The 14,888-nt window shown below is 45.1% G+C and overlaps 1 protein-coding gene across 1 annotated transcript in view; it reads right to left on the minus strand.

Moving 5' to 3' along the window:
• Positions 1-1,256: 1,256 nt before the first annotated feature.
• LOC143804276 (calpain-8-like) overlaps positions 1,257-14,888 on the minus strand; it is an 83,634-nt gene continuing 70,002 nt past the window's right edge. The window contains exons 17-21 of the mRNA XM_077282211.1: positions 6,039-6,107; positions 5,368-5,446; positions 4,870-4,986; positions 3,290-3,348; positions 1,257-1,882 (exon numbers count right to left, since the gene is read on the minus strand). Of these exons, the coding sequence (XP_077138326.1) occupies positions 1,859-1,882; positions 3,290-3,348; positions 4,870-4,986; positions 5,368-5,446; positions 6,039-6,107 (348 nt within the window). The 3' untranslated portion in view covers positions 1,257-1,858. The remainder of the gene's footprint in view (positions 1,883-3,289; positions 3,349-4,869; positions 4,987-5,367; positions 5,447-6,038; positions 6,108-14,888) is intronic.

The raw sequence follows: 14,888 nt of genomic DNA on the forward strand, positions 1-14,888 counted from the left end.
TGAGTATGTAACTATTTTTTATTTTAATTATTTTTTTTTTACAGGGACATGGTGCATACTATGTGACTGGCCAATATACTACGTGACTGGGCAGTATACTACGTGGCTCTGTGCTGTATACTACGTGACTGGGCAATATACTATGTGGCTGGGCAATATACTATGTGGCTGGGCAATATACTACGTGACTGGGCAATATACTACGTCACTGGGCAATATACTACGTCGCTGGGCAATATACTATGTGGCTGGGCAATATACTACGTGGCTAGGCAATATACTATGTGGCTGGGCAATATACTATGTGGCTAGGCAATATACTACGTGGCTGGGCAATATACTACGTGACTGTGCAATATACTACGTGGGCTGTGCAATATACTACGTGGGCTGCGCAATATACTACGTGGGCTGCGCAATATACAACGGGCTGTGCAATATACTACGTGGGCTGTGCAATATACTACGTGGGCTGCGCAATATACAACGTGGGCTGGGCAATGTACAACGTGGGCTGGGCAATATACTACGTGGGCTGCGCAATATACAACGTGGGTTGCGCAATATATAACGTGAGCTGCGCAATATACTACATGGGCTGCGCAATATACAACATGCGCTGCGCAATGTACTATGTGGACTGGGCAATATACTACGTGGGCTGCGCAATATACTACGTGGGCTGGGCAATATACTACATGGGCTGGGCAATATACAACGTGGGCTGCGCAATATACAACGTGGGCTGGGCAATATACTATGTGGGCTGCGCAATATACAACGTGGGCTGCGCAATATACAATGTGAGCTGCGCAATATACTACGTGGGCTGCGCAATATACAACGTGCGCTGCGCAATGTACTATGTGGACTGGGCAATATACTACATGGGCTGCGCAATATACACCGTGTACTGTGTGGGCTGTGCAATGTACTATGTGGGCTGCGCAATGTACTGCGTGGGCTGTGCTATACACTACGCATACATATTCTAGAACACCCGATGCGTTAGAATCGGGCCACCATCTAGTAAATAAATAAACACATTTACAGTAAGTAAAAGTGCCCTGGAAGCAGGCGATATCCTTGAAAAATTAAAATCGTTCTGAACAAACAGTTACATTTTAAAAAATGAAAAAACTTAAAGGGCATCTGCCAGAGGCAGCATGAATCGGAGCCTGGCTACACAATGGCAGCCCGGTATTAAATGTTTAATTATTACTTAAGAGATACATATAATTTGCACATGTCGAGTTGGCTTGATATCGAGGCAATTTATTTATTGGTGAATGTGGGATTGTGATTGCTCATATTTTTTGGTTACAGAATTCTTAAAGGCGTTTCTAACTACACGGAGCTTACAATTTATTTATACACAGCCTGGTAAAAAAATATGGCAGCATAGTAATTTCCATTCTTTGTGTTACAACTCGAGCTGGCCTCCCACTGTAAACACCTTATTTCATCAATAACTTTATACAGGTTAAAAGTTTTATTTTTATTATATCTGAATCTCAATTCTTGACTTCAAAGACAGATTTATACAGATCTGTCTTCAATATGCTCCTGAGCTCCCCCTAGTGGTAATTGAAAATAACCAACATTTTATAATTTACTTTTTTTTTTAAATACTATACATTTTTGTTTAGTGCACCCTAAATACTCATTATCAGACTATGCAGATATTATTGAATCATCTGAACGGTTCCTCAGAGTTTGTCACCCAATTAGTAGTTGGCACAGCAATACCATCATTGCAACAGCTTACATTACCCAGAACAGCCCTATAAAATACATTTTTATTTGTAAAATATTAAACATAATGAGGGTGAATCATTGTCATCAGTGCCTTCATCTTCTAGACTAGCGTAGCGGACAGCCACTGTAAAATAAAATAAAAAAATAATAATAAATCCAAAATCAACAAAAAGAAAAAATGTATATAAGAACCTCAAAAATTCTGTAAAGGCTATGCTCAACCGGAAAAGTGATCAATTATCCACAGGATAGGTAATAGCTTACTGATCAATGGTGGTCTAACTGTTGGAAACACCATCGAAATGAAAACAGGGTTGCAAAATATCCCATTAGAATGGAGTTCCATTCATTATGTATGAGACTGCACTTGCCTATGTCCAGCATTCCCATAGGTATATCAGTGTTTGTTGGTGTCCCAGAGGTCGAATCTCTAGCAATTTTAAAGTTATCATTTGTCTTGTTATAAAGAGGTTTCCCATAATATCATAGTTAGGTCCAAAAGGGAAAACATAAATAATAAACTCTTACACATGCTCAACAACAAGTGGGGGAGCTAACAGCCAAGAGACCAACCAAAGGGAAAGAGGACACTCCAAATATTGAATCCTTACACCGAAAGAATGAACATGAGTACAAGTCCAAATTAATTAAAAAGATACAAGTTTATTACATATTTTGTTACGCACAAAAAAATATTTGAAATGTAGTATCAAAGTTATTACATGTTCAGCAAGGAAAATCAAGGTAGACCAAAACAGTGTGGCATCCCAAAACTATCACAATTGTATAATATAAAGTGCTTAGTAGTCAATGGGAGAAAACACCAGGATAGGGTGGTAAGTGCACCGCCCCCTGACGAAGCCAACGCAAAACGTACGTTGGGGCTGCAGGATGTGGATCCTGCTATACCACAAAAATGGGTAAGGAACCCAGGGTTTGGGAGGCCTTTATATTGATGGGCTATCTGAATGCAGGCTTATAGGACTTTCTTATTAGCTGCACTTACCACCCAATCCTGGTGTTTTCTCCCATTGACTACTAAGCACTAAGCACTTTATTTTATACGATTGTGATATTTTTGGGATGCCACACTGTTTTGGTCTCTCTTGATTTTCCTTGTTGAACATGTAATAAATTTGATACTATGTCTCATATATTTTTAGTGTGTAACAAAATATGTAATAAACTTTTGTCTTTTTAATTACTTTGGACTTGTACTCCATGTTCATTCTTTGGGTGTAGGGAAGCGCTCAGTTGTCAGTTTCCCTCAGTCCCATAGATCTGGTAAAAGCAGTCAAGTGTTCATCTTAGAAGTCGATTTCAGGTCCATGGAGTTGGCAGAGACAGATAAGTGCTCTACTTAGATGTCTCCCTCAGGCCATGGAGCTGGCAAAAAAAACAGATTAGTGTTCTACTTGGCAGTCTCCCTCAGTCCCATAGACTATGAATGTCTCAGCAGTGTATATGCAATCTCATGAGCGGTGGTTCAGGGCAATAATGTTCTTAATAGGAAAAGAAATCATCGATGTACCTCCGGTAGGGAAAGTTCAATTCTTCCACGATGTTCCTTATCCAACAAAATAAACATTTCTGCAAAGAATAATAAAATGTACAAATTAAAATGGTGTATTTTTAAATTATTCACATCATCTACCAGTTTATCCCATTAAAAACACAGCAACATTTTTCATTTTTGACTTTGAATTGTGACGGTTGATATAGATTTACGATCTTATTATGCAGGACATGATTTACTTTTTTTTTAACCATATTGGGTACACTTTTTTTTTTTTTACAGAATTTTTTTTTTTTCTTAAATGCATGTTCTCTCTTTCCATGCCCATCCATTTAGTCTTTGGTAGCTGCAAATCTATCAAATCAATTCTGTTTTTTTCCCCTATCACATCCTACAATCTCACAGACGCAAAGAGAACATACGGTTTTAGGGTATGTGCACACGTCCGGATTACTTGCAGAAATTTCCTGAAGAAAACCGGAAATTTTCTGCAAGAAATCCGCATTTTTTTTGCGTTTTTTTTCCCATTTTTTTCGCGTTTTTTTTAGCATTCTGCAAGCGTAATTAGCTTGCAGAATGCTAAAGTTTTCCAAGCGATCTGTAGCATCGCTTGGAAAACTGACTGACAGGTTGGTCACACTTGTCAAACATAGCGTTTGACAAGTGTGACCATCTTTTTACTATAGATGCTGCCTATGCCGCATCTATAGTAAAAGATAGAATGTTTTAAAATAATAAAAAAAATAAAAAAATGGTTATACTCACCCAGACATCTCCTCAGCGGCGTCCGTTCCTCTTCCTATAGCTGGTGTGTGCGTGCAGGACCTTCCATGACGTCGCGGTCATGTGAGCGGTCATATGACCGCTCACGACCAATCACAAGACAGTGACGTCATCACAGGTCCTTCACTGCACACCAGCTATAGGAACCGAAGCGGCAGCGTGCAGCGGAGAGGCGGGAAGACATCGAAGGTGAGTATAGGACTATTTTTTATTTTAATTCTTTTATTTTTTACCAATTATATGGTGCCCAGTCCGTGGAGGAGAGTCTCCTCTCCTCCACCCTGGGTACCAACCGCATATAATCTGCTTACTTCCCGCATGGTGTGCACAGCCCCGTGCGGGAAGTAAGCAGATCAATGGCCTCCTAGGTGTGCGGAATCCCCGCAATTCCGCATTTTTAATGAACATGTTGCTTTTTTTTCCGCGATGCGATTTTTTCGCGGAAAAAAATGCAACATTTGCACAAGAAATGCGGAATACACTGGAAATAATAGGAGGCATATGTTAGCGTTTTTTTCACGTTTTAATAGCGAAAAAACGCGAAAAAAACACGAAAAATACTGAAGGTGTGCACATGGCCTTACAGTAGATTTTATTTTAGTGACTGAGGAGGTTCCTAAACACATGAGCAGGGCCTGATATGAGTAGTGCACTGCAACATATGGTCATATTTTGCAAGGGGCAGACAAATATTTTAAAGCCATACATTTTAAGGTGTAGCTTACCGGATGGCGCCGTCTAAATAAAATCGGCTCCCAAGATTTATATCCAATATTGAGTCGATTGAGTATGAGCTGTAGAACTACACTTACTGAATAAGGTTTCCAGACGTATCATGCATGATATGAAAGAGTCAAAGTTGATAGTCAGGTCACTGGAGGCGTAGCGATGGGCAATGCTATGCTGGATAGTATTGTTCAGGCTAAAACCTGAGAAGATAAACGTAAGGTAAATAGAGAGTCAAATACTCCTATCTAGTTATAGGAAAACCAAAATTACATTTATTTAATCTTTTACCTATAAACATTGATTAACTTCAATGTCTGAAGTCCCAACACCTGAACTCATACTATAGGTCTCTATCTGCTTAAAGGAAAAAAATGGTGATGAGTGCATATGGGTGCTACAGAAGGAATGTAGCACTACATGTGGCCATTCAAAGGACTGGGACCATCATATCTACTATTGTCAGTTGCTCCACACTGTGTGACCTTTAACCAGTCATCAAGAATTATGTAAATAGTCATCTACTGGTCTGGTGAATGTAAGATTAAAATATGTATATATATTTATTAGAGAAAAAAAATCACCTCCATCCTGTAAAGCGCCCCTCATTTCGTGGGCGTCCATTGTTCCTGATTTATCATTGTCAGCTTTTACAAAAATGTCCTATTGGATACAGAAAATTAAATTAGAGCTTCAACTTCCCTAAAACCTAACAGACATATTTTGATAAGCCCCACTCATTTAAAGTCTAATTTGTGGGATATTTAGGCGTTCTAGCTAATGTAGGTGACCACGCGAGTCATTTTTTAGTGACTTAATGTCATGACATTATGACAACCCCCTTTAATAGATTAATTAATTATTTAGTTAACCCCTGGATCAGTTTATCAGGGTGGATCTGACAATAACATTTGAAAACTCTTGAAGGATAAACATAGAGTGCATAAAAAAATGCCCGACTGTAAAACATGGATATGCTAGGTTTGCCCAATGGCTCTAGTACTGGTTGACTCATCCACATAGCTATGTAGTTCGCATGTAGCTGCTGCTTCGGGGCAATGGAAGTTAAGGCAAACTTTTAATTATTACTTATGTAATTTCGATTCGACTATGTGGGAGGTTAATTTCCAGAACTATGGACAGCCCCTTTATGTGATACTTATTACAGCCTTCCAGCTTCTCTTTCAAACTATTGGCTATATTAATTGAACATTAATCATGGAATAGGGAATTTGCGTTGAGGAATTGGCCGTACCATGTATTTCTGTATCTTCATCCACAGAGTTTTGAATTCTACAAGATTCAGAGTTCCGGTTCCGTCCATCTGGTCAGGTTTTAGTTAAGAATACAATTTATAAATGCTTCTTTATTTTTATATTGACAATAAATAATACTGCCATATTGAAAGGAAAGGAATGCCTACAGAGGGTGAAATAAATATTGAACACGTCACCAATTTTCTAAGTAAATATATTTCTAAAGGTGCTACTGACATATAATTCTCAGATGTCGGTAACAACCCATGTAATCGACACAGACAAAGAAATCAGACCACAGATTCCACAAATTAAGATATATGTAATGAGAGATAACACAGAAAAAGTATTGAACACTGTGGAGACAAGAGAGGTCAGTGGGTGCTCTAGTCCGCTAGCCGAAACCGCATGGACCAGGCATCATCCCACTGAACGCCCGCTCTCCTTTTACCGTGGGCGTAACGCTACTCACAACACACGGTGAGGGTAAAACAGTGTGGCAATGCTTTATTGAACCACAGAATTGGCAAATAACACATAGAACAGTCCCAGGAAAATATCCAAGATGGTGCACATTACAGAGTCTCAACCTTCTGCTGACTCTTCGGGATAAGATCAGCTATGACTTCAGAGCTTCCAGGGCTGACTACCCCACCTGTGGCATGCACACAGAGAGGAGATAATGACAAGCTTAGGAAGATGACAGGCCATTGAGGTGCAAGGCCAGTTAACCGGAGGGTCACAACCCAGCTTCTCCGAACATCTCTCTGGAGCCAGGCAACCGGCGGGTCCCATTCCCATACCCCACAAATGTATCAATGGCACTAAGGCAACCGGTGGGTCCAAATCATGACTACCCCAAATGTATCCATGTATTCACAATGCTCAATGGAGCTGATCTGTATTCTTCCAGCCAGGGCCGTGGTCCCCTAAACTGGCATCCTGTAGAATGACAAATCTGTGTCCCTCGTGATGGAGCCATAATGTCTTGGCTGCTATCCTGTAGTGAATCTCTGGTTCTTTGGATGTATCTCTGTATCTAGAGGTATATCTAGACTTGTTATAGTTAACAACTGTCCTTCATCCAGCATTCACAGGTAAAGATGAAGAATGGTGATTAGACCAACTCGCACGGTTTGATTATGTAATCTATTTGCATAGTTTTTCCTCCTCTGTTTTGCAAGTCAACAAACTAGCTGACCTGGACAATGTGTAATCAACTTATCAGCAAACATCATTATTCAATGATCCTGAATGAAAACAGAGTCAACATTTCAGACTCTTGACCAACTGAAGAAAAAAACGCATAAATTCAAAAGTCAACATATACACTATCGTTCAAAAGTTTAGGGTCGCTTAGAAATTTCCTTATTTTTTAAAGAAAAGCACAGTTTTTTCCAATAAAGCTGATATTAAATTATTCAGAAATACACTCTATACATTGTTATTGTTGTAAATTACTATTCTAGCTGCAAACGTCTGGTTTGTAATGCAATATCTTCATAGGTGTATAGAGGCCCATTTCCAATAACCAAAACTCCAGTGTTCTTATGGTACTTTGTTTGCTAACTGTGCAAGAAGGCTAATGGATGATTAGAATACCCTGGAAAACCCTTGTGCAAGTATGTTAGTGCAGCGCCCCCACTGCCGCAGGGCCGAGGGGTACCCGGTACCGGGCCTCTGAGTCTCTGCTTCTGGGGTTGTCACGGCGGCTAGGCCCCGGTCCGTGACCCTGCCGTGGGGCGCACAGTGAATGATAGGTGTGGATGTTGGTGGTGCAGTTGTGGGGGTGCAGGTCGCGGTAAATAACGAGGACACCAGGTTGCAGTCTCTTTACCTCTTTACTGGAGATCTCTGAGTCCTCAGTCCAGAATACGGTTCACCAGGCTGCGCAAGTCCGACCGGTCCAATGGCACCTCCAGAGTTCTCCTCACAGGTGGAAATCAGTGCCCTCCTTCTAGCGCTGTGTGTTGTAGTCCTTCCCTGCTGTGCTCACGGAAAGTACCCCACAACGGTTGTGTCTGTTTCTTAAGTTCCCTCACAACTCGATTACTTGATGTTCTTCTCGTATTCCATCCCACCCTGTTATTCAGGTTGGAACGGCACCCGTTTGTCAGGTAGGCCTGGAGTTCTTCCGGGACCCTAGAGACGCCCCTCTCCCGCAATTGCCCCCCAAGACTTCATAGGTGATATGTGTTAGACAGCCCGCCTTAAACTGACTGCCCTGCCGCTGTTTGGAGTATGGCTTGAAGCTGTATGCTATTCCACTCCCTCGGCGTTCCGGCCACCGGTAGTGCGCCTCAGTAGGATGTTGCTCCGGTCTTACAGCATGACCCCTACTGGTATTCTCCTTTCGCTTGATCTCGTTTCTCACTCAGCACAATCTATCTCGCTTCTAGTCCTTTCTTAGGGCACCGCCGCTATGCTGAGCAGGCACGGTCCCGTTACGTTCTTTCCAATGCCAAGCCTCTGTCAGGATCCCACCCCTGACAGAGGCCCTACTGTCTCTTCCTCCACAACACCCTCTGCCACAAGGTGTTGCTTCGCTCAATCCAGTCAGCTTTCTCCTCTCACTTCCTGCCTGACCCCCAGTTTACCCACTATGGTGGGGAGTGGCCTAATGAATAGAACCCTTAGCTCCCCCCGGAGGCCCAGCTGTGAAACATATTGGTGTCTGTGATACCTGCTCAGAGGAACTCCTTCAGTGCCATCGAACGCACCATGGCTCCCCATAGTGGCGGATCCACAGTACTGCAACGACCAGGACTCTAGGGCGCTGCACTCCCCCCTGGTTAAACACAGTACTCCGGGACTGGGAAGAAAACAACAATACAGGTTAGCAAAAAGACATACAATTTTGTTGAGTGCAAAACAATAAGTATACTTGAACAGGCTTCCCTTTATGGGAGGTGAGGACACTTTTAACGTTACAAACATAATTAAATATCATAGCAACACAGGCTCCAATTAACTCTCATTACCCAACCGGGTATTCTACTAAGTGCAAATTTTGTGAACAATAATTTAACATTGCCTTTAAGGATTCACACTCTAAATCCACTAAAGACCTTCCTATAATCACATTATAAGGTATTCTAACTTTTCATTCGCCTTCTTTGGAATCTGCAGGACCGCCTGTCCTATCGGCGCCAGACCTACTGCCTCTCCTTTCTGTTACAGGACCGCCCCGTTCAGCCAGGGCCTACTGCCTTTTCAACTTCTATACACAGTATAGAACATAACTTTACTTTCAATTTGAGAACACTGAGCCGGCTCTACTTGGCTCCTATAAGGACTCGCTCCCTAACCCCTACGGGTTCACTCTCTGTCCTTAGTAATGAACTAACTTTCTATGGGGACTCAGGGTTTACCTTCTATCCTCACCTTCGTTATTACTTCCTTTCTTTCAACTATGCAGGACTCTAATTCTTCCCCTACGGGCTCTCTGCATCTTTCCTTTTAAAGAACATTATCTAGGTTTCACATTTCAAACAGATTAAACACACATAACTTTTCTTTATGCATAACAGTTACATTTCTTCCAGAGCATCATCATATTACGGTTCTAAAACAGTATCACTTTCAAGTTTAGGTCACACATCCCCCTTAAGAGGGGATCAAGTCTTTCTGAGGTAGCTCGTCTTCTCAGCCTACCAGTCTTTGCTCAGCAAAGGTTCCAGAACGGTATCTTCGCAAAGAGTCTTTAAGTAAAACCAGTAGAAAGCGCCTTTAAGAAGGTGCAAACTATTTACACGAAAGTTTGGATCATGCACTGTTCATGATTTCTCAGTTTGTAAAACTTATGCAAAAACTGGTAGGAAAAACAAACAATAGGGATCCCGGGTCAACTAAGGGATCCATAAAGAGTTAACCCTGAACGGGTTTTAGCAGCAAAATAGCAAGGAAATAAACAGTTAACTATTTACAGTTTCAGGTTTCCGAGGCTTAGTTGGACGGCTTCCAGGGCTGCACCTGGCACTTAACCCTTCTTGGCCTGGGCAAAGTGAGGTCCAGGGTTACACCCAGTGCTGGACAAACGCCGTTAATCCGTCTTTCATGTACGATTAAATCATGCGCAGCGATGGAGGTCTGCGCAGCTTGAGTATGGGCATCTGCTGCAGCAGAGGTAGCGGCTGCTGCAAGATCAGTCACTGGAACGGAGTCAGCAGCTGTGGTACTAGCAGTCACTGGAGTGGTGTCGGTCGTCAGGGCAGGGTGGCTCTTCCTACCTGCTTCAGATGCGGTTCCTCCGGTGCTGGTCTGCTCCGTCTCCGCTGGGGTCTGGAACGCTGGCTGCGGGGCCTTGTGCTGCGACGCTGTCATCTCTGCTTGCAGCACCTCGCTTTCCGGCAGGGCCTTGCTTTCTGGCTTCGGAGCGCTGGAACTCCTTTCTTGCTCCGGACCAGACGAGGCTGCCGACAGACGTCTGGCGAGGCTCCCGATGATGGTCTTCTTCCACCCGGCCTCAGTGCTCAGCTGCATCCGCCGGGGTTGATGGATCAGCCCGTCCGCTCCGGTCTGCAGGAGGTCAGCGTCAACTGTGGAGGTCTGGCTGCGGTGCCTCTCCGGGTAGCTGGGGGAATCCTCGGCTCCGACCCCACGCTCCGGCTCCGGGCGGCTGGCCATGGCGGCCTCCATGTTGCTCGCTCCTTCTTCCTGGTCCTTTTCCCGCTCTCTTCTTCGTGGGCGGTTTCGTTTTCGTTGTCTCTGCCCACCATTAAGGATCAGGAGGCGGATCTCGGCTGCTGACGGACACGTCCTCAAGGGGCCGAGATATTTAGACTGGGCGGCCATTGTCTTTCGCGCTCTTCAGCTTGTTCACGCCCACTTCCACGCCCTTCTTCTTCTCCTGCGCTCTCCTTAGCGCTGTAATGGCGGTGGTTTTGGCGGGAACTTCTGGCGGCAAGTGGCAACACACAGTCCTTGTAATAAAGCACAGTCCAAGCACGATAAATCACAGTTCCAAGGCACACATGACCTGATTCTTCAGGCTTAAGTACATCCTGTTCGTGACGCCAAGTTGCAGCGCCCCCACTGCCGCAGGGCCGAGGGGTACCCGGTACCGGGCCTCTGAGTCTCTGCTTCTGGGGTTGTCACGGCGGCTAGGCCCCGGTCCGTGACCCTGCCGTGGGGCGCACAGTGAATGATAGGTGTGGATGTTGGTGGTGCAGTTGTGGGGGTGCAGGTCGCGGTAAATAACGAGGACACCAGGTTGCAGTCTCTTTACCTCTTTACTGGAGATCTCTGAGTCCTCAGTCCAGAATACGGTTCACCAGGCTGCGCAAGTCCGACCGGTCCAATGGCACCTCCAGAGTTCTCCTCACAGGTGGAAATCAGTGCCCTCCTTCTAGCGCTGTGTGTTGTAGTCCTTCCCTGCTGTGCTCACGGAAAGTACCCCACAACGGTTGTGTCTGTTTCTTAAGTTCCCTCACAACTCGATTACTTGATGTTCTTCTCGTATTCCATCCCACCCTGTTATTCAGGTTGGAACGGCACCCGTTTGTCAGGTAGGCCTGGAGTTCTTCCGGGACCCTAGAGACGCCCCTCTCCCGCAATTGCCCCCCAAGACTTCATAGGTGATATGTGTTAGACAGCCCGCCTTAAACTGACTGCCCTGCCGCTGTTTGGAGTATGGCTTGAAGCTGTATGCTATTCCACTCCCTCGGCGTTCCGGCCACCGGTAGTGCGCCTCAGTAGGATGTTGCTCCGGTCTTACAGCATGACCCCTACTGGTATTCTCCTTTCGCTTGATCTCGTTTCTCACTCAGCACAATCTATCTCGCTTCTAGTCCTTTCTTAGGGCACCGCCGCTATGCTGAGCAGGCACGGTCCCGTTACGTTCTTTCCAATGCCAAGCCTCTGTCAGGATCCCACCCCTGACAGAGGCCCTACTGTCTCTTCCTCCACAACACCCTCTGCCACAAGGTGTTGCTTCGCTCAATCCAGTCAGCTTTCTCCTCTCACTTCCTGCCTGACCCCCAGTTTACCCACTATGGTGGGGAGTGGCCTAATGAATAGAACCCTTAGCTCCCCCCGGAGGCCCAGCTGTGAAACATATTGGTGTCTGTGATACCTGCTCAGAGGAACTCCTTCAGTGCCATCGAACGCACCATGGCTCCCCATAGTGGCGGATCCACAGTACTGCAACGACCAGGACTCTGGGGCGCTGCACTAGCACAGCTGAAAACACTTTGGCTGATTAGAGAAGTTATAAACCTGACCTTCCTTTGAGCTAGTTGAGAATCTGGAGCATTACATTTGTTGGTTCCATTAAACTCTCAAAATGACCAGAAAAAAAAGAAATTTCATGTGAAACTCGACAGTCTATTCTTGTTCTTAGAAATGAAGGCTATTCCATGGGAGAAATTGCCAAGAAATTGAAGATTTCCTACAACGGTGTGTACTACTCCCTTCAGAGGAGAGCACAAACAGGCTCTAACCAGAGTAGAAAGAGAAGTGTGAGGCCCCATTGCACAACTGAGCAACAAGACAAGTACATTAGAGTCTGTAGTTTGAGAAATTGACGCCTTACAGGTCCTCAACTGGCAGCTTCATTAAACAGTACACGCAAAACGCCAGTGTCAACGTCTACAGGAAAGAGGCGACTCCGGGATGCTGGCCTTCAGGGCAGAGTGGCAAAGAAAAAGCCATATCTGAGACTGGCTAATAAAAGGAAAAGTTTAATATGGGCAAAACAGCATTGGACAGAGGAAGATTGGAAAAAAGTGTAATGGACAGATGAATCCAAGAAGAACATTTGTGAGACGCAGAACAACTGAAAAGATGCTGGAAGAGTGTCTGACGCTACCTGTCAAGCATGGTGGAGGTCAGTGTCGGACAGGAGTGCCAAGGGCCCACCAGTAACAGCGAGTTTGAGGGCCCACTTTTCACCTGCATACAAATATTACACTACCCTCGCTCACAAATTTACCTATATCTCTATATACTAATAAACTAGGTCATTTGGTTAATGAATGATGAGATGCTGCTTTTTTCTGCACAGAGTAAATCATGTGAATTATGCCAAGTACTACCCATATAGTGGGGTGGGGGCCCGTATCTGCACAGAATTCCCCTGTTCCCCTATGGGCCAGTCCGAGCCTGGTGGAGGTAATGTGATGGTCTGGGGTTGCTTTGGTGCTGGTAAAGTGTGAGATTTGTACAAGGTAAAAGGGATTTTGAATAAGGAAGGCTATCACTCCATTTTGCATTTCCATGCCCATACCCTGCAGACAGCGCTTGATTGGAGCCAATTTCATCCTACAACAGGACAATGACTCTAAGCACACCTCCAAATTATGCAAGAACTATTTAGGGAAGAAGCCGGCAGCTGGTATTCTATCTGTAATGGAGTGGCCAGCGCAGTCACCAGATCTCAGCCCCATTGAGCTGTTGTGGGAGCAGCTTGACCGTATGGTGCAAAAGGTGCCCATCAAGTCAAACCAACTGTGATGCTGTAAGAATCAGGCTGCACTCAGATGTCATCCGAGTGCAGTCCCATTTGAGAGAGTGGATTCAAACAGGGACAACGGAGAGTGGACCCACTGGACCGTGACGACGAACCCCTCTCGGACGAGCTGACCAGGTGGACCGCCCCCTATACAGGGAGCGTTAGGGGCAGGCCCGTGAGGGACTATCGCCACGGAAGCTGGAGGGTCGACTGAGATAAGAAGGGTACACTGCAGGAACACAGGGACCGAAGGAAACAGCGGAGGAAACAGAGGGAATGGCAAGGAACTACTGAGACGAGGGAGAAGATGGGAATACTACAGAGACACGGAGGCTGACGAGACAATATGGAGACACAGAGGCTGACGGGAGCAAGGAAATGGTAAAGGAGCCGGGCAGGTACCGCAGAGAAACAGGAACTGAAGGAACAAAGCAGGAACACAGGAAAATCAGGCAGGTACTGCAGAGGAAGGAGGAGTCCCAAGGTCAGAAAGCTAGGAATGCACAGAGACCACAGGTGACCAGAAGCACTTGTAAACACAAATGATCATCAGGCACAGAGGAGCAGCAGGAAGCAGCTTATATACCAGCATGAGAGCTACTTCCGGGTTACAGTCCTCCAGGATGACGGAGAGGACAGGAAGGAGTGCCAACAGAGGAATCAGATGTGCGCACGCGCAGAGCTGAATGCGCCGTGCGCGCGCACCCGGCGAGCTGCAGAAGCCGGGGGCGAGCGCTGCATGACAGTACCCCCGTCTTTACGCCCCTCCTTTTTAAGACTTGAAAGAAACCGGGACAAAATGCGAGGGGCCTGAATGTTCTCACGAGGCTCCAGGACCTCTCCTCAGGACCAAAACCTTTCCAGTCAACCAAAAACAAAGTTCTCCCTCTAAGTTTTTTCATGGCTAAAATGTCCCTAACTTCAAAGACATCATCCTCGGAAACAGGCGAAGGAGAACAAAGGTTAGAAGAATGAAACTGATTAAAAACTACGGGTTTAAGGAGAGACACATGAAAAGAATTAGAAATACGCAGAGAGGCAGGCAACTTAAGTTTGTAAGAAACGTCATTAATACGAGACAAAACTTCGAATGGACCGATATAGCGAGGACCCAGCTTATGTGAAGGAATTTTGAGACGGATAAATTTAGAAGAAACCCAAACCTTGTCCCCAGGATGGAATATAGGAGAATCGAGGCGTCTTTTGTCCGCATGTCTCTTCATCCTGACTTGAGCCAACTCAAGGGCAGACTTGGTCTCCTGCCAGACCCTGGAGAACTCTCTAGACAGAAGATCAGCCGCTGGTACAGTAGAGACAGGAGGAACCGGAAGAGGAAGACCAGGATGTTGACCGTAGACGATAAAAAATGGAGATTTGTTAGTAGCTTCGCTGGAATGGT

Source organism: Ranitomeya variabilis, chromosome 2 (assembly GCF_051348905.1).
Source record: "Ranitomeya variabilis isolate aRanVar5 chromosome 2, aRanVar5.hap1, whole genome shotgun sequence".
In the NCBI taxonomy this organism is placed as follows: domain Eukaryota; kingdom Metazoa; phylum Chordata; class Amphibia; order Anura; family Dendrobatidae; genus Ranitomeya; species Ranitomeya variabilis.